Source organism: Scyliorhinus torazame, chromosome 27 (assembly GCF_047496885.1).
Source record: "Scyliorhinus torazame isolate Kashiwa2021f chromosome 27, sScyTor2.1, whole genome shotgun sequence".
NCBI classification, from domain to species: Eukaryota; Metazoa; Chordata; class Chondrichthyes; order Carcharhiniformes; family Scyliorhinidae; genus Scyliorhinus; species Scyliorhinus torazame.
The window spans coordinates 38,610,719-38,634,908 of record NC_092733.1 but is presented as its reverse complement, the minus strand read 5'-3'; the positions used below and the strand labels follow the sequence as shown (position 1 = coordinate 38,634,908).

The 24,190-nt window shown below is 57.1% G+C and overlaps 1 protein-coding gene across 1 annotated transcript in view; it reads right to left on the bottom strand.

Annotated features, from left to right (window-relative positions):
- The window catches only part of LOC140403363 (pancreatic secretory granule membrane major glycoprotein GP2-like), a 71,176-nt gene that overhangs the window by 7,413 nt on the left and 39,573 nt on the right, over window positions 1–24,190 (bottom strand). Inside the window, exons 5-6 of the mRNA XM_072491271.1 lie at window positions 5,754–5,972; window positions 2,653–2,742 (exon numbers count right to left, since the gene is read on the bottom strand). Of these exons, the coding sequence (XP_072347372.1) occupies window positions 2,684–2,742; window positions 5,754–5,972 (278 nt within the window). The 3' untranslated portion in view covers window positions 2,653–2,683. The remainder of the gene's footprint in view (window positions 1–2,652; window positions 2,743–5,753; window positions 5,973–24,190) is intronic.

The window sequence follows — 24,190 nt, the reverse complement described above, 5'->3', positions numbered from 1 at the left end:
GGGGGGGGACATGGTTAATATTGCAGTGAGGGGGAGAAATGGTTAATATTGCAGTGAGGGGGGAGACATGGTTAATATTGCAGTGAGGGGGGGGGAGAAATGGTTAATATTGCAGTGGGGGGGGGGAGAAATGGTTAATATTGCAGTGAGGGGGGGAGACATGGTTAATGTTGCAGTGATGGGGGGGGGGGTAGAGTTTGGGGACAAAAAGTCACCTTCACTGCCAATCACTGGCTGGAACGGCTCAGGGTGTGAGGAACGGGGGAATTTGCTGCCAATATGTGTAATGGAGAGATAAGAGGGAGAAATGAACTTAGTGAGAGACAGAGTGGAAGAGGGTGTGAGAGGAACAGAGAAAGAGGGAGACAGGATGAGGTAGAGAGAGAGAGAGAGTGGGATAGGGAGAGAGAGAGAGTGGGCTAGAAAGAGAGAGAGAGAGTGGGATAGAAATAGAGAGAGAGTGGGATAGAAATAGAGAGAGAGAGAGTGGGATAGAAATAGAGAGAGAGTGGGATAGAAATAGAGAGAGAGAGAGTGAGATAGAAATAGAGAGGTTGTGGGATGGAAATACATAGAGAGAGAGAGTGGGATAGAAAGAGAGAGAGAGTGGGATAGTGAGAGAGAGAGTGGGATAGTGAGAGAGAGAGTGGGATAGTGAGAGAGAGAGTGGGATAGAAATAGAGAGAGAGAGTGGGATAGAAAGAGAGAGAGAGTGGGATAGAAAGAAAGAGAGAGAGTGGGAGAGAAAGAGAGAGTGGGATAGAAAGAGAGAGAGAGAGTTGGATAGAAACAGAGAGAGTGGGATAGAAATAGCGAGAGAGTGGAATAGAAAGAGAGGGAGTGGGATAGAAAGAGAGAGAGAGTGGAGTAGAAAGAGAGGGAGTGGGATAGAAAGAGAGGGAGTGGGATAGAAAGAGAGAGAGTGTGGGATAGAAAGAGAGGGAGTGGGATAGAAAGAAACAAGAATTGAGTGGGACCTACACGAGGCAGAAAGAGAGAGTGGGACAGAAAGGGAGAGAGTGGGGCAGAGGCGAGAGAGAGAGGGATGAGAGAGTGGGACAGGCACGAGACAGAAAGAAAGAGAGAGTGGGGCAGACAGGAGGCAGAGAGAAAGAGAGAGAGAATGGGGCAGAGGCGAGAGAGAGAGAAAAGGGGTTTTATTTTTTTCTTGTAGCTCCAAAGAGAAGGGCTCAGAGGCGACACACGTCGAATTGGTATCACATTGAGGACGGGGTTTATTTACAAAATGCAGCTCAAACAGGGCACAATGATGAACTCCACAAAAGCCCGTGAAACGCTCCGATTATGTCATTGCGGAACACGTGACAATAACACGCGGGCGGCTCGGTGGCTGAGTGGTTAACACGGCTGCCTCACAGCGCCAGGGTCCCGGGTCCAATTCCGACCTCGGGTGACTGAGCGGAGTTTACACTTTCTCCCCGTGTCTGCGTGGGTTTCCTCCGGGTGCTCCGGTTTCCTCCCACTGTCCAAAGGTTTGCCGGTTAGGGGGTGTTATGGGGGTAACGGGGACGGGGGCCTCGGCAGGGTGCTCTTTCAGAGGGTCGGCGCAGACTCGATGGGCTGAATGGCCTCCTTCTGCAACGTTGGGATTCGATGGATTTCTGAGGTTCTATTACACCAGCCAATGGTGTTACTCTGATACAGAACAGAAAGTAAAAGAGGGGCAGATGGAGACAAAGCGTGAGAGAGAGAGAGAGAGAAACATTGAAGGTTAGAGGGAGCGAGAGTGTGAGAAAGAGTGAGAGATTGAGAGGGAGACAGAGGACAGACAGGTTGAGGCAGCAACAGAGATGGACAGAGGGAGAGAGAGAGAGAGCGAGGGAAAGATACAGGGACAGAGAGAGAGAGCGAGAGAAAGATACAGAGAGAGAGAACGAGGGAAGGAGACAGAGAAAGAGGGAGAGGGAGAGGGAAAGATACAGAGACAGAGAGAGAGAGCGAGGGAAAGATACAGAGAGAGAGAACGAGGGAAAGAGACAGAGAAAGAGGGAGAGGGAGAGGGAAAGATACAGAGACCGAGAGAGAGCGAGGGAAAGATACAGAGACAGAGAGAGAGGGAGGGAAAGATACAGAGACAGAGAGAGAGCGAGGGAAAGATACAGAGACAGAGAGAGAGCAAGGGAAAGATACAGAGACAGAGAGAGAGGGAGGGAAAGATACAGAGACAGAGAGAGAGGGAGGGAAAGACACAGAGACAGAGGGAGAGAGCGAGGGAAAGGTACAGAGACAGAGAGAGAGCGAGGGAAAGATAGAGACAGAGGGAGAGAGCGAGGGAAAGATACAGAGACAGAGAGAGAGAGAGAGGGAAAGATACAGAGAGAGGTGATCTCGGGACAGCAGTGCAATGTGAGTCTGCCCCTTGTGTGAGGAGATCGGCCCAATGGGACTGGACTGTGACAAAGCCCCTGCTTCAGCGACACTGTCGAGGCTCAGACACCAAGACAGGAACAGGAGGAGGCCATTCAGCCCATTGAACCTGTTCCGTGGGACAGGAGGGTTGTCTGGGTGATAGGAGGGTGGCCAGAGGGGGGGTGGAGCTGCTGTATGTGAGGTGACAGCTCCTGATCTCTGAATCCAGACAGTGAGAGGCAGGTGTTGGTGTCAATATTGAATCTCGAAACAGTTTCTCACCTCCAGAATGATTTTCTGCATCGAGTCAGGATCAAAGTTGCCCAGCAATGAGCAATATGATCACCAGTTGAAACTGTTTGCCACCCATTCCTAAAGACAACAATCACAGCTTTAGAAGGTTAAAGTCACTGAGCCCAGCTCCCAGGAGGCACTGGGGCCTGGCCATTCTTCCCTCTATTTCATGTTTCCCCCTCAATGTTACCATTGCCTCTTTCCTCTCCCGTACCAGCCTCCCGGAGCAGGCGCCGGGATGTGGCGACTAGGGGCTTTTCACAGTAACTTCATTTGAAGCCTACTTGTCACAATAAGCGATTTTCATTTCATTTTTTCATTTCACTCCATATCTGGTTCACACTCTCTCTATCTCGATATAGTTTCTACTTTCTACTCTCTGTGTCACATCCTCCCAACTCCTGTCCAAACTAATAAAAACATCAGGAATATGAGCGAGATCATCGAGTCCATCAGGACGGCTCTGCCTAATCAGGGCTGGTCATTGTGGATCTAACACCACTTTCCTGTCTTCCCGATAATCCTCGTCAATCCAAAATCTGTACCTCGCCTGTCACTCTTTGTTCCTCCTTCAATTTCTGTTGCTCTCGCCCTCCTCCCTGTCACAGGAGAGAGAGAGATGCAGCAAGATAGAGAGAATGTGTGAGAGAGAGATACAGCAAGATAGAGAGAATGTGTGAGAGAGAGATACAGCAAGATCGAGAGAATGTGTGAGAGAGAGATACAGCAAGATAGAGAGAATGTGAGAGAGAGAGAGACAGCAAGATAGAGAGAATGTGTGAGAGAGAGAGATACAGCAAGATAGAGAGAATGTGTGAGAGAGAGATACAGCAAGATAGAGAGAATGTGTGAGAGAGAGAGAGAGAGACAGCAAGATAGAGAGAATGTGTGAGAGAGAGAGATACAGCAAGATAGAGAGAATGTGTGAGAGAGAGAGAGATACAGCAAGATAGAGAGAATGTGTGTGAGAGAGAGATACAGCAAGATAGAGAGAATGTGTGAGAGAGAGAGAGATACAGCAAGATAGAGAGAATGTGTGTGAGAGAGAAATACAGCAAGATAGAGAGAATGTGTGAGAGAGAGAGAGACAGCAAGATAGAGAGAATGTGTGAGAGAGAGAGATACAGCAAGATAGAGAGAATGTGTGTGAGAGAGAGAGATACAGCAAGATAGAGAGAATGTGTGTGAGAGAGAGAGAGATACAGCAAGATAGAGAGAATGTGTGAGAGAGAGAGATACAGCAAGATATAGAGAATGTGTGAGAGAGAGAGAGAGATACAGCAAGATAGAGAGAATGTGTGTGTGAGAGAGAAATACAGCAAGATAGAGAGAATGTGTGTGAGAGAGACAGATACAGCAAGATGGCGAGAATGTGTGAGAGAGAGAGATACAGCAAGATGGAAAGAATGTGTGAGAGAGAGAAATACAGCAAGATAGAGAGAATGTGAGAAGAGAGAGATACAGCAAGATAGAGAGAATTTGTGAGAGAGAGAGATACAGCAAGATAGAGAGAATGTGTGAGAGAGAGGTATACAGCAAGATAGAGAGAATGTGTGAGAGAGAGATACAGCAAGATAGAGAGAATGTGTGAGAGAGAGAGAGATGCAGCAAGATAGAGAGAATGTGTGAGAGAGATACAGCAAGATAGAGAGAATGTGTGAGAGAGAGATACAGCAAGATAGAGAGAATGTGTGAGAGAGAGAGAGAGATGCTGCAAGATAGAGAGAATGTGTGAGAGAGAGATACAGCAAGATAGAGAGAATGTGAGAGAGAGAGAAATACAGCAAGATAGAGAGAATGTGTGTGAGAGAGAGATACAGCAAGATAGAGAGAATGTGTGAGAGAGAGACACAGCAAGATAGAGAGAATGTGCGAGAGACATACAGCAAGATAGAGAGAATGTGTGTGTGAGAGTGAGAGATATTCCATCCCAGTCCCCCTCCCTCACTCACTCCATCCCACTCCCCTCACTCACTCACTCCATCCCATTCCCTCACTCACTCCATCCCACTCCCCTCCCTCACTCACTCCATCCCATTCCCTCACTCACTCCACCACACGCCCCTCACTCACTCACTCCATCCCACTCCCCTCACTCACTCACTCCTTCCCACTCCCCTCACTCACTCCATCCCACTCCCTCACTCACTCACTCCATCCCACTCCCCTCACTCACTCACTCCTTCCCACTCCCCTCACTCACTCCATCCCATTCCCTCACTCACTCCATCCCACTCCCCTCCCTCACTCACTCCATCCCATTCCCTCACTCACTCCATCCCATTCCCTCACTCACTCCACCACACTCCCCTCACTCACTCCATCCCACTCCCCTCACTCACTCCATCCCACTCCCCTCACTCACTCACTCCATCCCAGTCCCCCTCCTTCACTCACTCCATCCCATTCCCTCACTCACTCACTCCATCCCACTCCCCTCACTCACTCACTCCATCCCAGTCCCCCTCCTTCACTCACTCCATCCCACTCCCCTCCCTCACTCACTCCATCCCAGTCCCCCTCCTTCACTCACTCCATCCCACTCCCCTCCCTCACTCACTCCATCCCATTCCCTCACTCACTCCATCCCATTCCCTCACTCACTCCACCACACTCCCCTCACTCACTCCATCCCACTCCCCTCACTCACTCCATCCCACTCCCCTCCCTCACTCACTCCACCACACTCCCCTCACTCACTCCACCCCACTCCCCTCACTCACTCCATCCCACTCCCCTCCCTCACTCACTCCATCCCACTGCCCTCCCTCACTCATTCCATCCCAGTCCCCCTCCTTCACTCACTCCATCCCATTCCCTCACTCACTCACTCCATCCCACTTCCCTCACTCACTCCATCCCACTCCCCTCACTCACTCACTCCATCCCAGTCCCCCTCCTTCACTCATTCCATCCCACTCCCTCACTCACTCACTCCATCCCACTCCCCTCACTCACTCACTCCATCCCATTCCCTCACTCACTCCCTGCAGAGTAATAAAAGCCACTCTCTCAGTTGGAGATTTGATGAATGCTCCGGGAGTTTTCCGGGTGAAGTTTGAGTTTAAAACCCCTCCGGATGCTGATACCTGGCGCTGGTGATGTTGGATTTGGGACAATCATTGAAGATGCAATTTGTGGCAGAGTGGTCTCTGGCGTGGTTGGCACAGTGGTCTCTGGCGTGGTTGGCACAGTGGTCTCTGGCATGGTTGGCAGAGTGGTCTCTGGCATGGTTGGCACAGTGGTCTCTGGCATGGGTGGCACAGTGGTCTCTGGCGTGGGTGGCAGAGTTGGTATGACAGCTTTAACTGGAAATAAGAGACACAAAGGTGGGAGAATGAGTGAGGACAAAATCCCAACATCAAAGCAAAATAAAGAAAGTGCCGGGAATCTGAAGTCATTGCAGAAGCTTCTGGAAAGACTCAGTACATCTGGGAGCATCTGTGGAGCGAGGAACAGAGAGCCTTGCAGATTGAGGAACTGTTGTCATCCGAGGGTCAGAAGCCGACAAGGTTAACTCTGTTCCTGTCCGCAGACACTGCCAGACATGCTGAGTATTTTATATTCTTCTCCACAAACACCAAACTCCACTTCAAACCCGAACTAGAATTCAGCAAATGAGAGAGAGGCGGTAAAACAGCCTCCGCTATCATTTAAATGTGACCCCTACCCAGGTCCCCACACGTGACAGTCCACATCCTCCTGACCCCTCAGTAAGCCCCCCAACATGGTATTCCCCAAACCCGACCCCCAGGGCCTCTTTTGTGATCCATGCACTGGGACCCCCAGATCCCTCTGTACCTCAGAGCTCTGCAATCTCGCACCGTTTCCAAAATCAGCTTCCCTTTTATTCTTCCTGCCAAACTGGACACTTTCCCACTTTCCCAAGTTATATCCATTTTCCCCACATTTACCCTCTCGCTGTCCCTTTACACCCTCCTTACGTTCTCTTCACAATTTACTGTCCTTCCTATCATTGTGTCGTCAGCAAAGTTAGTGAGCAGACATTCAGCCCCTTCATCCGAGTCCCTATCTCCATGTTTCTGAAATATCCTCAGTGACTCAGCTTCCACAGGCCTCTGGGATCGAGAATTCCAAACAGTCACAACCCTGGGGTTTTATCATTTTTAAAACCTCTCTCCCCCTCGGCCCTAATTGGCTTCTCCTTATTTGGGGTTTTTGCCCCGTGGTTCAGAATTCGCCGACCAGGGGAACGAGCTCCGCCGCATCGACCCTGTCTCTCCATTTCAGTCTGGTTTAGATTGCAGTGAGAGCTCAGTCAAATTCCCACCTGGATGAAAAGGTTTTCCCTCAAATCCCCTCTAAATCTCCGGCCCCTTACCTTAAATCGCTGCCCCCTGGTTACCCCTCAACTAAGGGGAAAAGTACCTCCCTATCCACCCTGTCCCTGTCCCTCATAATTCTGTCCAAATCGCTCAGCTCCCTCCTCAGCCCTCTCTGCTCCAGAGGAAACATTCCCAGCCGCTCCAGTCTCTCTCGATAGCTGAAACATTGCAGCCTGGGCAACATCCTGGTCAGTCTCCCCTGCACCCTCTCTAATGCACTCACTGCTATCGTGTGGTGACCAGAACTGTACACAATCCTCTAGCTGTGACCTAACCAGCGTTTTATACAGTCCCAGCATAACCTCCCCGCTCTTGTATTCAGTGCCTGGGTTAATAACGGCAGGTATCCCATAGACCTTGTAAACCACCTTGTACCATCCTGCTGCCTTCAGGGACTTATAGACCTGCACACCCAGATCCCTCTGTACTTCCTGAGGTCTTCCCATTCATTGTATGTTCCCTTCCCAGCTTAGTCCTCCCAATAGGCATCACCTCGCACTTTTCAGGGTTAAATTCCATTTGCCGCTGTTCTGCCCATCTAACCAGACTGTCCCCTGGCCTAGCAGGATGGGTGTATGAGGAGGATTGAGTCGGTTAGGATTGTCTTCGCTGGAGTGCAGAAGAATGAGGGGGGACCTCATAGAAACCGATAAAATTCAACCAGGACTGGACAGGGTAGATGCAGGAAGGATGTTCCCGATGGTGGGGGTGAACCAGGGGTCACAGTCTGAGGATACAAAGAACAACATAGCACAGGAACAGGCCCTTCAGCCCTCCAAGCCGATACTAGTCATGATACCATCCTTGGCCAAAACCAGCACATCCTGGTCCTGCGGCATCGACCATTTTGGACAGAGATGAGGAGAAATATCTTCGCCCGGAGAGTGGTCGGCCTGTGGAATCCGTTACCACAGGAAGTAGGTGAGGCCAAAACATTGATGTTTTCAAGAAGCAGCTCGATATCGCTCTGATGCCGAAGGGGATCAAAGGACACGGGGGGGAAGCGGGATTAGGCTATTGAGTTGGGTGATCAGCCACCATCATAATGACGGGCAGAGCAGCTCGAGGGGCCGAATGGCCTCCTCCTGCTCCTATTTTCCAGGTTTCTTTGACCAGCTCCTCTATATGGTCTTGTAATCTAAGGCTTTCATAGAACATAGAACATAGAACAAGACAGCGCAGTACAGGCCCTTCGGCCCACGATGTTGCACCGAAACAAAAGCCATCTAACCTACACTATGCCATTATCATCCATATGTTTATCCAATAAACTTTTAAATGTCCTCAATGTTGGCGAGTTCACTACTGTAGCAGGTAGGGCATTCCACGGCCTCACTACTCTTTGCGTAAAGAACCTACCTCTGACCTCTGTCCTATATCTATTACCCCTCAGTTTAAAGTTATGTCCCCTCGTGCCAGCCATTTCCATCCGCGGGAGAAGGCTCTCACTGTCCACCCTATCCAACCCCCTGATCATTTTGTATGCCTCTATTAAGTCTCCTCTTAACCTTCTTCTCTCCAACGAAAACAACCTCAAGTCCATCAGCCTTTCCTCATAAGATTTTCCCTCCATACCAGGCAACATCCTGGTAAATCTCCTCTGCACCCGCTTCAAAGCCTCCACGTCCTTCCTATAATGCGGTGACCAGAACTGTACGCAATACTCCAAATGCGGCCGTACCAGAGTTCTGTACAGCTGCAACATGACCTCCCGACTCCGGAACTCAATCCCTCTACCAATAAAGGCCAACACTCCATAGGCCTTCTTCACAACCCTATCAACCTGGGTGGCAACTTTCAGGGATCTATGTACATGGACACCTAGATCCCTCTGCTCATCCACACTTTCAAGAACTTTACCATTAGCCAAATATTCCGCATTCCTGTTATTCCTTCCAAAGTGAATCACCTCACACTTCTCTACATTAAACTCCATTTGCCACCTCTCAGCCCAGCTCTGCAGCTTATCTATGTCCCTCTGTAACCTGCTACATCCTTCCACACTATCGACAACACCACCGACTTTAGTGTCGTCTGCAAATTTACTCACCCACCCTTCTGCGCCCTCCTCTAGGTCATTGATAAAAATGACAAACAGCAACGGCCCCAGAACAGATCCTTGTGGTACTCCACTTGTGACTGTACTCCATTCTGAACATTTCCCATCAACCACCACCCTCTGTCTTCTTTCAGCTAGCCAATTTCTGATCCACATCTCTAAATCACCCTCAATCCCCAGCCTCCGTATTTTTTGCAATAGCCTACCGTGGGGAACCTTATCAAACGCTTTGCTGAAATCCATATACACCACATCAACTGCTCTACCCTCATCTACCTGTTCAGTCACCTTCTCAAAGAACTCAATAAGGTTTGTGAGGCATGACCTACCCTTCACAAAGCCATGCTGACTATCCCTGATCATATTATTCCTATCTAGATGATTATAAATCTTGTCTCTTATAATCCCCTCCAAGTCTTTACCCACTACAGACGTGAGGCTCACCGGTCTATAGTTGCCGGGGTTGTCTCTACTCCCCTTTTTGAACAAAGGGACCACATTTGCTGTCCTCCAGTCCTCTGGCACTATTCCTGTAGCCAATGATGACATAAAAATCAAAGCCAAAGGCCCAGCAATCTCTTCCCTGGCCTCCCAGAGAATCCTCGGATAAATCCCATCAGGCCCCGGGGACTTATCTATTTTCAGCCTGTCCAGAATTGCCAACACCTCTTCCCTACGTACCTCAATGCCATCTATTCTATTAGGCTGGGTCTCAGCATTCTCCTCCACAACATTATCTTTTTCCTGAATGAATACTGACGAAAAATATTCATTTAGTATCTCGCCTATCTCTTCAGACTCCACACACAATTTCCCATCCCTGTCCTTGACTGGTCCTACTCTTACCCTAGTCATTCGCTTATTCCTGACATACCTATAGATACCTTCTCTCATTCTTCAAAACTGTCACGAATTCATGTCCAGTTTCCTCAATCTCTCTTCATCAGGGACAGTCCCGACATCCCGGGAACAAGTCTGGTGAACCTTCGGTAAACTCCAGCTCTGGGAATAAAATCCTTCCTCAGGTAAGGGAACCAAAACTACACACACTGCTCCAGGTGTGGTCAAACCAGAGTTCCAGAAATTTGGAGCAAGACTTTGCGACTCCTGCACTCAAATTCTCTGGTCATAATGTCTAACATTCCTTTACCTTCCTAATTGCTCATTGTAAATGCACGCTAGCTTTCAGTGCCTTATTGACGAGGACTCCCAGGTCCCTTTGTCCAGCTACACTTTCTAACCTCTCACCATTTGAGAAATAACCCACACACCTGTTCCTCCCACAAAATGGTCGCCTCACATTTTCTACGATATATTCCATCTCCCATGTTCTTGCCAACTCACCAAATCTGCCCAAATCCCCTTGAAACAGCTTTGCATCTTCCTCACAACTCACATTCCCACTCATGTTGTGCCTTCCACAATCTTGGAAAGGTGACATTGATCTATATTGTGAACAGCTGGGGCCCTGAGTACTGATCCTTGTGGGCCCCACTCGTCAGAGGCTGTCACTGTCAGAATGGGCCCTTTATTCCCGCTCTCTGTTTTCTGCCTGTTAACCAGTCCTGAGCCTGTGTCAGTATCTTGTCTCCTATCCCATTGCTATAGTTTGTGACCAACCTCCTGTTGGTGAGTTCATCAAAAGCTTGATGAAAATACAGGGGACGGGATTCTCCGACCCCCCGCCGAGTCGGAGAATTGCCGGGGACAGGAGTGAATCCCGCCCCCGGCTGCTGCCGAATTCTCCGGCCCCCTAAAAATCCCGGGGAGGAGAGGGCGAGTGCCGGGGAGGAGAGGGCGAGTGCCGGGGAGGAGAGGGCGAGTGCCGGGGAGGAGAGGGCGAGTGCCGGGGTGGAGTGGGCGAGTGCCGGGGTGGAGTGGGTGAGTGCCGGGGAGGAGAGGGCGAGTGCCGGGGAGGAGAGGGCGAGTGCCGGGGAGGAGAGGGCGAGTGCCGGGGGGAGAGGGCGAGTGCCGGGGAGGAGGGGGCGAGTGCAGGGGTGTAGAGGGCGAATGCCGGGTGGGAGAGGGCGAGTGCCGGGGAGGAGGGGGCGAGTGCCGGGGAGGAGAGGGCGAGTGCCGGGGAGGAGGGGGCGAGTGCCGGGGGGAGAGGGCGAGTGCCGGGGAGGAGGGGGCGAGTGCAGGGGTGTAGAGGGCGAGTGCCGGGTGGGAGAGGGCGAGTGTCGGGGCGGAGAGGGCGAGTGCCGGGGAGGAGGGGGCGAGTGCCGGGGAGGAGGGGGCGAGTGCCGGGGAGGAGGGGGCGAGTGCCGGGGAGGAGGGGGCGAGTGCCGGGGAGGAGGGGGCGAGTGCCGGGGAGGAGGGGGCGAGTGCTGGGGAGGAGAGGACGAGTGCCGGGAGGGGAGAGGGTGAGTGCCGGGGAGGAGAGGGCGAGTGCCGGGGTGGGGAGGGTGAGTACCGGGGAGAGGGTGGTGTGCCGTGGAGGAGGGGGCGAATGCCGGGGAGGAAGAGGCGAATGCCGGGGAGGAGGGGGCGAGTGCCGGGAAGGAGAGAGGGAGTGCCGGGGGTAGAGGGCGAGTGCCGGGGAGGGGAGGGTGAGTACCGAGGAGGGGGGGGTGTGCCGGGGAGGAGGGGGCGAATGCAGGGGAGGAGGGGGCGAGTGCCGGGGAGGGGAGGGCGAGTGTCGGGGAGGGGAGGGCGAGTGTCGGGGAGGAGAGGGCGAGTGTCGGGGAGGAGAGGGCGAGTGCCGGGGAGGAGAGGGCGAGTGTCGGGGAGGAGGGGGCGAGTGCCGGGGAGGGGAGGGCGAGTGTCGGGGAGGAGAGGGCGAGTGTCGGGGAGGAGAGGGCGAGTGCCGGGGAGGAGAGGGCGAGTGTCGGGGAGGAGAGGGCGAGTGTCGGGGCGGAGAGGGCGAGTGCCGGGAGGAAAGAGGGCGAGAGCCGGGGAGGAGAGGGCGAGTGCCGGGGAGGAGAGGGCGAGTGTCGGGGAGGAGAGGGCGAGTGTCGGGGCGGAGAGGGCGAGTGCCGGGAGGAAAGAGGGCGAGTGCCGGGGAGGGGAGGGCGAGTGCCGTGGTGGAGTGGGCGAGTGTCGGGGAGGAGAGGGCGAGTGTCGGGGAGGAGAGGGCGAGTGTCGGGGAGGAGAGGGCGAGTGCCGGGGAGGAGAGGGCGAGTGCCGGGGAGGAGAGGGCGAGTGTCGGGGAGGAGAGGGCGAGTGTCGGGGCGGAGAGGGCGAGTGCCGGGAGGAAAGAGGGCGAGTGCCGGGGTGGAGAGGGCGAGTGCCGGGGAGGAGAGGGCGAGTGTCGGGGCGGAGAGGGCGAGTGCCGGGAGGAGAGGGCGAGTGCCGGGGAGGAGAGGGCGAGTGCCGGGGAGGAGAGGGCGAGTGCCGGGGAGGAGAGGGCGAGTGCCGGGGAGGAGAGGGCGAGTGTCGGGGCGGAGAGGGCGAGTGCCGGGAGGAGAGGGCGAGTGTCGGGGCGGAGAGGGCGAGTGCCGGGAGGAAAGAGGGCGAGTGCCGGGGTGGAGTGGGCGAGTGCCGGGGAGGAGAGGGCGAGTGCCGGGGAGGAGAGGGCGAGTGTCGGGGCGGAGAGGGCGAGTGCCGGGGAGGGGAGGGCGAGTGTCGGGGCGGAGAGGGCGAGTGCCGGGGCGGAGAGGGCGAGTGCCGGGAGGAAAGAGGGCGAGTGCCGGGGAGGAGAGGGCGAGTGCCGGGGAGGAGAGGGCGAGTGCCGGGGCGGAGAGGGCGAGTGCCGGGGAGGAGGGGGCGAGTGCCGGGGAGGAGAGGGCGAGTGCCGGGGAGGAGAGGGCGAGTGCCGGGGAGGAGAGGACGAGTGCCGGGGAGGGGGGGCGTGTGCCGGGGAGGGGGGTGCGAGTGCCGGGGAGGGGGGGGGGGGCGAGTGCCGGTGTGGGGGGGGGGGAGAGCCGGGGTGGGGGGGAGCGAGTGCCGGGGTGGGTGTGTGCTGGGTGTGTCCGTCCTGGGTGGTTGTGTCCTGGGTGGATGTGTCCTGGGTTAGTGTGTGCTGGGTGTGTGTGTGCTGGGTGTGTGTGTGCTGGGTGGGTGTGTGCTGGGTGGGTGTGTGCTGGGTGGGTGTGTGCTGGGTGGGTGTGTGCTGGGTGGGTGTGTGCTGGGTGTGTGTGTGCTGCGTAGGTGTGTGCTGGGTGGGTGTGTGCTGGGTAGGTGTGTCCTGGGTGTGTGTGTGCTGGGTGGGTGTGTGCTGGGTGTGTGTGTCCTGGGTAGGTGTGCTGGGTGGGTGTGTGCTGGTTGGGTGTGTGCTCGGTGGGTGTGTCCTGAGTGTGTGTGGTGTGTGTGTGTGTCCTGCATAGGTGTGTCATGGGTAGGTGTGTGCTGGGTGTGTGTGTGTTGGGTGGGTGGGTGCTGGGTGTGTGTGCGCTGGGCGGGTGGGTGCTGGGTGGGTGTGTCCTGGGTGTGTGTGTGCTGGGTGGGTGTGTCCTGGGTGGGTGTGTCCTGCGTGGGTGTGTCCTGGGTATGTGTGTGCTAGGTGATTGTGTGCTGGGTGTGTGTGTGCTGGGTGTGTCCGTCCTGGGTGGGTGTGTCCTGGATGGGTGTGTGCTGGGTGGGTGTGTCCTGGGTGTATGTGTGCTGGGTGTGAGTGTGCTGGGTGTGTGTGTGCTGGGTGTGTGTGTCCTTGGTGGGTGTGTGCTGGGTGTGTGTGTCCTGGGTGGGTGTGTGCTATGTGGGTGTGTGCTGGGTGGGTGTGTACGGGTGTGTGTGTTCTGGGTGTGTCCGTCCTGGGTGGTTGTGTCCTGGGTGGGTGTGTGCTGGGTAGGCGTGTGCTGGGTGTGTGTGTGCTGGGTAGTTGTGTGCTGGGTAGGTGTGTCCTGGGTAGGTGTGTGCTGGGTGTGTGTGTGCTGGGTGGGTGTGTGCTGGGTAGGTGTGTGCTGGGTGTGTGTGTGCTGGGTGGGTGTGTGCTGTGTAGGTGTGAGCTGGGTAGGTATTTCCTGGGTAGGTGTGTGCTGGGTGGGTGTGTGCTGGGTGGGTGTGTGCTGGGTAGGTGTGTGCTGGGTGTGTGTGTGCTGGGTGGGTGTGTGCTGGGTAGGTGTGTGCTGGGTGTGTGTGTGCTGGGTGGGTGTGTGCTGTGTAGGTGTGAGCTGGGTAGGTATTTCCTGGGTAGGTGTGTGCTGGGTGGGTGTGTGCTGGGTGGGTGTGTGCTGGGTAGGTGTGTGCTGGGTGGGTGTGTGCTGGGTGGGTGTGTGCTGTGTAGGTGTGAGCTGGGTGTGTGTGTGCTATGTGTGTGTGTGCTGGGTGGGTGTGTCCTGGGTGTGTGTGTGCTGGGTGTGTGTGTGCTGGGTGTGTGTGTCCTGGGTGTGTGAGTGCTGGGTGTGTGGCTGCTGGGTGTGTGTGTCCTGTGTAGGTGTGTGCTGGGTGTGTGTGTGGGTTTGTGCTGGGTAGGTGTGTGCTGGGTAGGTGTGTGCTGGGTGGGTGTGTGCTGGGTGGGTGTGTGCTGGGTGGGTGTGTGCAGGGTAGGTGTGTCCTGTGTAGGTGTGTCCTGGGTGTGTGTGTGCTGGGTGTGTGTGTGCTGGGTAGGTGTGTGCTGGGTGTGTGTGTGCTGGGTGGGTGTGTGCTGGGTGGGTGTGTGCTGGGTGGGTGTGTGCTGGGTGGGTGTGTGCTGGGTGTGTTTGTGCTGCGTAGGTGTGTGCTGGGTGGGTGTGTGCTGGGTAGGTGTGTCCTGGGTGTGTGTGTGCTGGGTGGGTGTGTGCTGGGTGTGTGTGTCCTGGGTAGGTGTGCTGGGTGGGTGTGTGCTGGTTGGGTGTGTGCTCGGTGGGTGTGTCCTGAGTGTGTGTGGTGTGTGTGTGTGTCCTGCATAGGTGTGTCATGGGTAGGTGTGTGCTGGGTGTGTGTGTGTTGGGTGGGTGGGTGCTGGGTGGGTGTGTCCTGGGTGTGTGTGTGCTGGGTGGGTGTGTCCTGGGTGGGTGTGTCCTGCGTGGGTGTGTCCTGGGTATGTGTGTGCTAGGTGATTGTGTGCTGGGTGTGTGTGTGCTGGGTGTGTCCGTCCTGGGTGGGTGTGTCGTGGATGGGTGTGTGCTGGGTGGGTGTGTCCTGGGTGTAGGTGTGCTCGGTGTGAGTGTGCTGGGTGTGTGTGTGCTGGGTGTGTGTGTCCTTGGTGGGTGTGTGCTGGGTGTGTGTGTCCTGGGTGGGTGTGTGCTATGTGGGTGTGTGCTGGGTGGGTGTGTACGGGTGTGTGTGTTCTGGGTGTGTCCGTCCTGGGTGGTTGTGTCCTGGGTGGGTGTGTGCTGGGTAGGTGTGTGCTGGGTAGGTGTGTCCTGGGTAGGTGTGTGCTGGGTGTGTGTGTGCTGGGTGGGTGTGTGCTGGGTAGGTGTGTGCTGCGTGTGTGTGTGCTGGGTGGGTGTGTGCTTTGTAGGTGTGAGCTGGGTAGGTGTGTCCTGGGTAGGTGTGTGCTGGGTGTGTGTGTGCTGGGTGGGTGTGTGCTGGGTGGGTGAGTGCTGGGTAGGTGTGTGCTGGGTGGGTGTGTGCTGGGTGGGTGTGTGCTGTGTAGGTGTGAGCTGGGTGTGTGTGTGCTATGTGTGTGTGTGCTGGGTGGGTGTGTCCTGGGTGTGTGTGTGCTGGGTGTGTGTGTGCTGGGTGTGTGTGTCCTGGGTGTGTGAGTGCTGGGTGTGTGTCTGCTGGGTGTGTGTGTCCTGTGTAGGTGTGTGCTGGGTGTGTGTGTGGGTTTGTGCTGGGTAGGTGTGTGCTGGGTAGGTGTGTGCTGGGTGGGTGTGTGCTGGGTGGGTGTGTGCTGGGTGGGTGTGTGCAGGGTAGGTGTGTCCTGTGTAGGTGTGTCCTGGGTGTGTGTGTGCTGGGTGTGTGTGTGCTGGGTAGGTGTGTGCTGGGTGTGTGTGTGCTGGGTGGGTGTGTGCTGGGTGGGTGTGTGCAGGGTAGGTGTGTCCTGTGTAGGTGTGTCCTGGGTGTGTGTGTGCTGCGTGGGTGTGTGCTCGGTGTGTGTGTGCTGGGTGTGTCCAACCTGGGTGGGTGTGCCCTGGGTGGGTGTGTGATGGGCAGGTGTGTGCTGTGTGGGTGTGTGCTGGGTAGATGTGTGCTGTGTGGGTGTGTGATGGGTGGGTGTGTGCTTGGTGTGTGTGTGCAGGGTAGGTGTGTGCTGGGTAGGTGTGTGATGGGTGGGTGTGTGCTGGGTGGGTGTTTGCTGGGTGTGTGTGTGCTGGGTGTGTGTGTGCTGGGTGTGTGTGTGCAGGGTACGTGTGTGCTGGGTAGGTGTGTGATGGGTGGGTGTGTGCTGGGTGGGTGTTTGCTGGGTGTGTGTGTGCTGGGTTGGTGTGTGCTGGGTGTGTGTGTGCAGGGTAGGTGTGTGCTGGGTAGGTGTGTGCTGGGTGTGTGTGTGCTGGGTGGGTGTTTGCTGGGTGTGTGTGTGCTGGGTGGGTGTGTGCTGGGTGTGTGTGTGCAGGGTAGGTGTGTGCTGGGTAGGTGTGTGCTGGGTAGGTGTGTCCTGGGTGTGTGTGTGCTGGGTAGGTGTGTCCTGGGTGTGTGTGTGCTGGGTGTGTGTGTGCTGGGTGGGTGTGTGCTGGGCGTGTGTGTGCTGGGTGGGTGTGTCCTGGGTGGATGTGTCCTGGGTGTGTGTGTGCTGTGTGTGTGTGTGCTGGGTGTGTCCGTCTTGGGTGGGTGTGTGCTGGGTGGGTGTGTCCTGGGTGGATGTGTCCTGGGTGTGTGTGTGCTGGGTGTGTGTGTGCTGGGTGTGTGTGTGCTGGGTGTGTCCTTCTTGGGTGGGTGTGTGCTGGGTGTGTGTGTGCTGGGTGGGTGTGTGCTGGGCGTGTGTGTGCTGGGTGGGTGTGTGCTGGGTGTGTCCGTCCTGGGTGGATGTGTCCTGGGTGTGTGTGTGCTGGGTAGGTGTGTGCTGGGTGGGTGTGTCCTGGGTGGGTGTGTCCTGGATAGGTGTGTGCTGGGTGGGTGTGTGCTGAGTGTTTGTGTGCTGAGTGTTTGTGTGCTGGGTGTGTGTGTGCTGGGTGTGTGTGTGCTGGGTGTGTGTGTGCTGAGTGTTTGTGTGCTGGGTGTGTGTGTGCTGGGTGGGTGTGTGCTGGGTGGGTGTGTGCTGGGTGTGTGTGTGCTGGGTGGGTGTGTGCTGTGTGTGTGTGTGCTGGGTAGGTGTGTGCTGGGCGTGTGTGTGTGCTGGGTCGGGGTGTGCTGGGTGGGTGGGTGCTATGTGGGTGTGTACTGGGTAGGTGTGTGCTGTGTGTGTGTGTGCTGGGTGTGTGTGTGCTGGGTGGGTGTGTGCTGGGTAGGTGTGTGCTGTGTGTGTGTGTGCTGGGTGTGTGTGTGCTGGGTGTGTGTGTTGGTAGGTGTGTGCTGGGTCGGTGTGTGCTGGGTGGGTGTGTCCTGGGTAGGTGTGTGCTGTTTGTGTGTGTCCTGGATGGGTGTGTGCTGGGTGGGTGTGTCCTGGGTGTGTGTGTTCTGGGTAGGTGTGTGCTGGGTGTGTGTGTGCTGGGTAGGTGTGTGCTGGGTAGGTGTGTGCTAGGTGGGTGTGTGCTGTGTAGGTGTGAGCTGGGTGTGTGTGTGATAGGTGTGTGTGCTGGGTAGGTGTGTGCTGGGTAGGTGTGACATGGGTGTGTGTGTGCTGTGTAGGTTTGAGCTGGTGTCTGTGTGATGGGTACGTGTGTGCTGTGTAGGTGTGTGCTGTGTGGGTGTGTGCTGGGTAGGTGTGTGCTGGGTAGGTGTGTCCTGGGTAGGTGTGTGCTGGGTGTGTGTGTGTGCTGGGTGTGTGTGTGCTGGGTAGGTGTGTGCTGGGTGGGTGTGTGATGGGTGGGTGTGTGATGGTTGTGTGTGTGCTGGGCGTGTGTGTGCTGGGTCGGTGTGTTCTGGGTAGGTGTGTGCTGGGTAGGTGTGTGCTGGGTAGGTGTGTGCTGGGTGTGTGTGTGCTGGGTGTGTGTGCTGGGTAGGTGTGTGCTGGGTGTGTGTGCTGGGTGGGTGTGTGCAGGGTGTGTGTGTGCTGGGCGGGTGTGTGCTGGGTGTGTGTGTGCTGAGAAGGTGTGTTCTGGGTAGGTGTGTGCTGGGCAGGTGTGTGCTGCATGGGTGGGTGTGTCCTGGGTGGGTGTGTGCTGGGTGTGTGTGTGCTGGGTGTGTGTGTGCTGGGTAGGTGTGTGCTGGGTGGTTGTGTGCTGGGTGGGTGTGTCCTGGATAGGTGTGTCCTGGGTGTGTGTGTGCTGGGTCTGTGTGTGCTGGGTGGGTTTGTGCTGGGTGGGTTTGTGCTGGGTGGGTGTGTGCTGGGTAGGTGTGTGCTGAGTGGGTGTGCGCTGGGTGTGTGGGTGCTGGGTGGGTGTGTGCTGGGTAGGTGTGTGCTGGGTGGGTTTGTGCTGGGTGGGTGTGTCCTGGGTGGATGTGTCCTGGGTAGGTGTGTCCTGGGTAGGTGTGTGCTGGGTGAGTGTGTGCTGGGTGGGTGTGTGCTGGGTAGGTGGGTGCTGGGTGTGTGGGTGCTGGGTGGGTGTGTGCTGGGTGTGTGTGTGCTGGGTGTGTGTTTGCTGGGTGGGTTTGTGCTGGGTGGGTGTGTCCTGGGTGGGTGTGTCCTGGGTAGGTGTGTCCTGGGTAGGTGTGTGCTGGGTGGGTGTGTGCTGGGTGGGTGTGTGCTGGGTAGGTGGGTGCTGGGTGTGTGGGTGCTGGGTGGGGGTGTGCTGGGTGTGTGTGTGCTGGGTGTGTGAGTGCTGGGTGGGTTTGTGCTGGGTAGGTGTGTCGTGGGTAGGTGTGTGCTGGGTGGGTGGGTGCTGGGTGTGTGTGTGCTGTGTGTGTGTGTTCTGGGTGTGTGTGTGTTGGGTAGGTGTGTGCTGGGTGTCTGTGTGCTGGGTGTGTGTGTGCTGGGTGTGTGTGTGCTGTGTGTGTGCTGGGTGGGTGTGTGCTGGGTAAGTGTGTGCTGGATGTGTGTGTGCTGGGTGGGTGTGTGCTGGGTGGGTGCTGGGTGTGTGTGTGCTGGGGGTGTGTGTCCTGGGTAGGTGTGTCCTGGGTGTGTGTGTGCTGGGTAGGTGTGTGCTGTGTAGGTGTGTGCTGGGTGAGTCCATCCTGGGTGTGTGTGTGCTGGGTGTGTGTGTGCTGGGAAGGTGTGTGCTGGGTGTGTCCGTCCTGGGTGTGTGTGTCCTGGGTGTGTCCGTCCTGGGTAGGTGTGTGCTGGGTGTGTCCGTCCTGGGTGGGTGTGTCCTGGGTAGGTGTGTGCTGGGTGTGTGTGCGCTGGGTGTGTCCGTCCTGGGTGGGTGTGTCCTGGGTAGGTGTGTGCTGGGTAGGTGTGTGCTGGGTAGGTGTGACCTGGGTGTGTGTGTGCTGGGTGTGTCCGTCCTGGGTGGGTGTGTCCTGGGTAGGTGTGTGCTGGGTGTGTGTGTGCTGGGTAGGTGTGTGCTGGGTAGGTGTGTGCTGGGTGTGTCCGTCCTGGGTGGGTGTGTCCTGGGTAGGTGTGTGCTGGGTATGCCCGTCCTGGGTGGGTGTGTGCTGGGTAGGTGTGTGCTGGGTAGGTGTGTGCTGGGTGTGTGTGTGCTGGGTGTGTGTGTGCTGGGTGTGTGTGTCCTGGGTGTGCCCGTCCTGGGTAGGTGTGTCCTGGGTGGGTGTGTGCTGGGTGGGTGTGTGCTGGGTAGGTGTGTGCTGGGTAGGTGTGTGCTGGGTGTGTGTGTGCTGGTTGGGTGTGTCCTGGGTGGGTGTGTCCTGGGTGTGCCCGTCCTGGGTAGGTGTGTCCTGGGTGGGTGTGTGCTGGGTAGGTGTGTGCTGGGTAGGTGTGTGCTGGGTGTGTGGGTGCTGGTGGGTGTGTGCTGGGTAGGTGTTTGCTGGGTGTGTGTGTGTTGGGTGTGTGGGTGCTGGGTAGGTGTGTGCTGGGTGTGTGTGTCCTGGGTGTGTGTGTCCTGGGTAGTTGTGTTGTGGGTGTGTGGGTGCTGGGTGTGTGTGCTGGGTGTGTGGGTGCTGGTTGTGTGTGTCCTGGGTGTGTGTGTCCTGGGTGGGTGGGTGCTGGGTGTGTGTGTATTGGGTGTGTGGGTGCTGAGTAGGTGTGTCCTGGGTGGGTGGGTGCTGGGTGTGTGTGTCCTGGGTGTGTGGGTGCTGTGTGTGGGTGTCCTGGGTAGGTGTGTCCTTGGTGGGTGGGTGCTGTGCGTGTGTGTCCTGGGTGGGTGTGTGCTGGGTGTGTGTGTCCTGGGTGTGTGGGTGCTGGGTAGGTGTGTGCTGGTTGGGTGTGTGCTGTGTCGGTGTGAGCTGGGTAGGTGTGTCCTGCGTACGTATGTGCTGGGTGAGTGTGTGATGGGTGTGTGTGCTGGGTAGGTGTGTGCTGGGTAGGTGTGTGCTGGGTGTGTGTGTGCTGGGTGTGTGTGTGCTGGGTAGGTGTGTGCTGGGTGTGTGTGTGCTGGGTGGGTGTGTGCTGTGTAGGTGTGAGCTGTGTGTGTGTGTGAGCTGGGTAGGTGTGTGCTGTGTAGGTGTGAGCTATGTGTGTGTGTGTGTGCTGGGTAGGTGTGTGTTGGGTGTGTGTGTGCTGGGTGGGTGTGTGCTGTGTAAGTGTGAGCTGGGTGTGTGTGTGATCGGTGTGTGAGAGCTGGGTAGGTGTGTGCTGTGTAGGTGTGAGCTGTGTGTGTGTGTGTGTGCTGGGTAGGTGTGACCTGGGTGTGTGTGTGCTGGGTAGGTGAGTGCTGGGTGTGTCCGTCCTGTGTGGGTGTGTCCTGGGTAGGTGTGTGCTGGGTGTGTCCGTCCTGGGTGGGTGTGTGCTGGGTGTGTCCGTCCTGGGTGGGTGTGTCCTGGGTAGGTGTGTGATGGGTGTGTGTGTGATGGGTGTGTGTGTGCTGGGTAGGTGTGTGCTGGGTAGGTGTGACCTGGGTGTGTGTGTGCTGTGTAGGTTTGAGCTGGTGTCTGTGTGATGGGTGTGTGTGTGCTGTGTAGGTGTGTGCTGGGTGGGCGTGTCCTGGGTGGGTGTGTGCTGGGTAGGTGTGTGCTGGGTAGGTGTGTGCTGGGTGGGTGTGTGCTGGGTGTGTGTGTGCTGTGTGTGTGTGTGTGCTGGGTGTGTGTGTGCTGGGTAGGTGTGTGCTGGGTGGGTTTGTGATGGGTGGGTTTGTGCTGGATGTGTGTGTGCTGGGTAGGTGTGTTCTGGGTAGGTGTGTGCTGGGTAGGTGTGTGCTGCATGGGTGTGTGTGTGCTGGGTGGGTGTGTGCTGGGTGTGTCAGTCCTAGGTGGGTGTGTCCTGGGTGTGTGTGTGCTGGGTGTGTGTGTGCTGGGTGGGTGTGTGCTGGGTAGGTGTGTGCTGGGTAGGTGTGTGCTGGGTGTGTCCGTCCTGTGTGTGTCCGTCCTGGGTAGGTGTGTGCTGGGTGGGTGTGTGCTGGGTGTGTGTGTGCTGGGTGTGTGTGTCCTTGGTGGGTGTGAAGCTGGGTGGGTGTGTGCTGGGTGTGTGTGTGCTGTGTAGGTTTGTGCTGGGTGTGTGTGTGCTGGGTGGGTGTGTGCTGGGTAGGTGTGTGCTGGGTGTGTGTGTGCTGGGTGGATGTGTGCTGTGTAGGTGTGAGCTGTGTGTGTGTGTGATGGGTATGTGTATGCTGGGTGTGTGTGTGCTGGGTAGGTGTGTGCTGGGTGTGTGTGTCCTGGGTGGGTGGGTGGGTGCTGGGTGTGTGTGTATTGGGTGTGTGGGTGCTGAGTAGGTGTGTCCTGGGTGGGTGGGTGCTGGGTGTGTGTGTCCTGGGTGTGTGGGTGCTGTGTGTGGGTGTCCTGGGTAGGTGTGTCCTTGGTGGGTGGGTGCTGTGCGTGTGTGTCCTGGGTGGGTGTGTGCTGGGTGTGTGTGTCCTGGGTGTGTGGGTGCTGGGTAGGTGTGTGCTGGTTGGGTGTGTGCTGTGTCGGTGTGAGCTGGGTAGGTGTGTCCTGCGTACGTATGTGCTGGGTGAGTGTGTGATGGGTGTGTGTGCTGGGTAGGTGTGTGCTGGGTAGGTGTGCGCTGGGTGTGTGTGTGCTGGGTGTGTGTGTGCTGGGTAGGTGTGTGCTGGGTGTGTGTGTGCTGGGTGGGTGTGTGCTGTGTAGGTGTGAGCTGTGTATATGTGTGAGCTGGGTAGGTGTGTGCTGTGTAGGTGTGAGCTATGTGTGTGTGTGTGTGCTGGGTAGGTGTGTGTTGGGTGTGTGTGTGCTGGGTGGGTGTGTGCTGTGTAAGTGTGAGCTGGGTGTGTGTGTGCTGGGTAGGTGTGACCTGGGTGTGTGTGTGCTGGGTAGGTGAGTGCTGGGTGTGTCCGTCCTGTGTGGATGTGTCCTGGGTAGGTGTGTGCTGGGTAGGTGTGTGCAGGATGTGTCCATCCTGGGTGGGTGTGTGCTGGGTGTGTCCGTCCTGGGTGGGTGTGTCCTGGGTAGGTGTGTGATGGGTGTGTGTGTGATGGGTGTGTGTGTGCTGGGTAGGTGTGTGCTGGGTAGGTGTGACCTGGGTGTGTGTGTGCTGTGTAGGTTTGAGCTGGTGTCTGTGTGATGGGTGTGTGTGTGCTGTGTAGGTGTGTGCTGGGTAGGTGTGTCCTGGGTAGGTGTGTGCTGAGTGTGTGTGTGTGCTGGGTGTGTGTGTGATGGGTGGGTGTGTTGTGGGTGTGTCCGTCCAAGGTGGGTGTGTCCTGGGTGGGTGTGTCCTGGGTGTGTCCGTCCTGGGTGGGTGTGTCCTGGGTAGGTGTGTGCTGGGTAGGTGTGTGCTGGGTGTGTATGTGCTGGGTGTGTCCGTCCTGAGTGGGTGTGTGCTGGGTGTGTGTGTGCTGGGTGGGTGTGTGCTTAGGTGTGTGTGTGCTGGGTGTGTGTGTGCTGGGTGTGTGTGTGCTGGGTGGGTGGGTGCTGGGTGTGTGTGTGCTGGGTGTGTGTGTCCTGGGTGGGTGTGTGCTGGGTGTGTGTGTCTTGGCTGGGTGTGTGCTGGGTGTGTGTGTCCTGGGTGGGTGTGTGCTGGGTGTGTGTGTCCTGGGTGTGTGTGTGCTGGGTGTGTGTGTGCTGGGTAGGTGTGTGCTGGGTGAGTGGGTGCTGGGTGAGTGGGTGCTGGGTGGGTGTGTCCTGGGTAGGTGTGTGCTGGGTGGGTGTGTGCTGGGTGTGTGCTGGGTGTGTGTGTGCTGGGTGTGTGTGTGCTGGGTAGGTGTGTGCTGAGTGGGTGTGCGCTGGGTGTGTGTGTGCTGGGTGGGTGTGTGCTGGGTGGGTGGGTGCTGGGTGGGTGTGTGCTGGGTAGGTGTGAGCTGGGTGGGTTTGTGCTGGGTGGGTGGGTGCTGGGTGGGTGTGTGCTGGGTAGGTGTGAGCTGGGTGGGTTTGTGCTGGGTGGGTGGGTGCTGGGTGGGTGTGCGCTGGGTGTGTGTGTGCTGGGTGGGTGTGTGCTGGGTGGGTGTGTCCTGGGTGGGTGTGTGCTGGGTAGGTGTGTCCTGGGTGGGTGTGTGCTGGGTAGGTGTGCGCTGGGTGTGTGTTTGCTGGGTGGGTTTGTGCTGTGTGGGTGTGTCCTGGGTGGGTGTGTCCTGGGTAGGTGTGTCCTGGGTTGTTGTGTGCTGGTTAGGTGTGTGCTGGGTAGGTGTGTGCTGGGTGTGTGGGTCCTGGGTGTGTGTGTGCTGGGTGTGTGTGCTGGGTGGGTGTGTGCTGGGAGGGTGTGTGCTGGGTGTGTGTGTGCTGGGTGTGTGTGTGCTGGGTGTGTGTGCTGGGTAGGTGTGTGCTGGGTAGGTGTGTGCTGGGTGTGTGTGTGCTGGGTGGGTGTGTGCTGGGTAGGTGTGAGCTGTGTGTGTGTGTGTGTGCTGGGTAGGTGTGACCTGGGTGTGTGTGTGCTGGGTAGGTGTGTGCTGGGTGTGTCCGTCCTGTGTGGGTGTGTCCTGGGTAGGTGTGTGCTGGGTGTGTCCGTCCTGGGTGTGTGTGTGCTGGGTAAGTGTGTGCTGGGTGTGTCCGTCCAGGGTGGGTGTGTCCTGGGTAGGTGTGTGCTGGGTGTGTCCATCCTGGGAAGGTGTGTGCTGGGTGTGTCCGTCCTGGGTAGGTGTGTCCTGGGTAGGTGTGTACTGGGTAGGTGTGTGCTGCGTGTGTGCTGGGTGTGTGTGTGTGCTGGGTGGGTTTGTGCTGCGTGTGTGGGTCCTGGGTAGGTGTGTCCTGGGTTGGTGTGTCCTGGGTAGGTGTGTGCTGGGTGGGTGTGTCCTGGGTGGGTGTGTCCTGGGTAGGTGTGCCCTGGGTAGGTGTGTGCTGGGTGGGTGTGTGCTGGGTGGGTGTGTGCTGGGTAGGTGGGTGCTGGGTGTGTGGGTGCTGG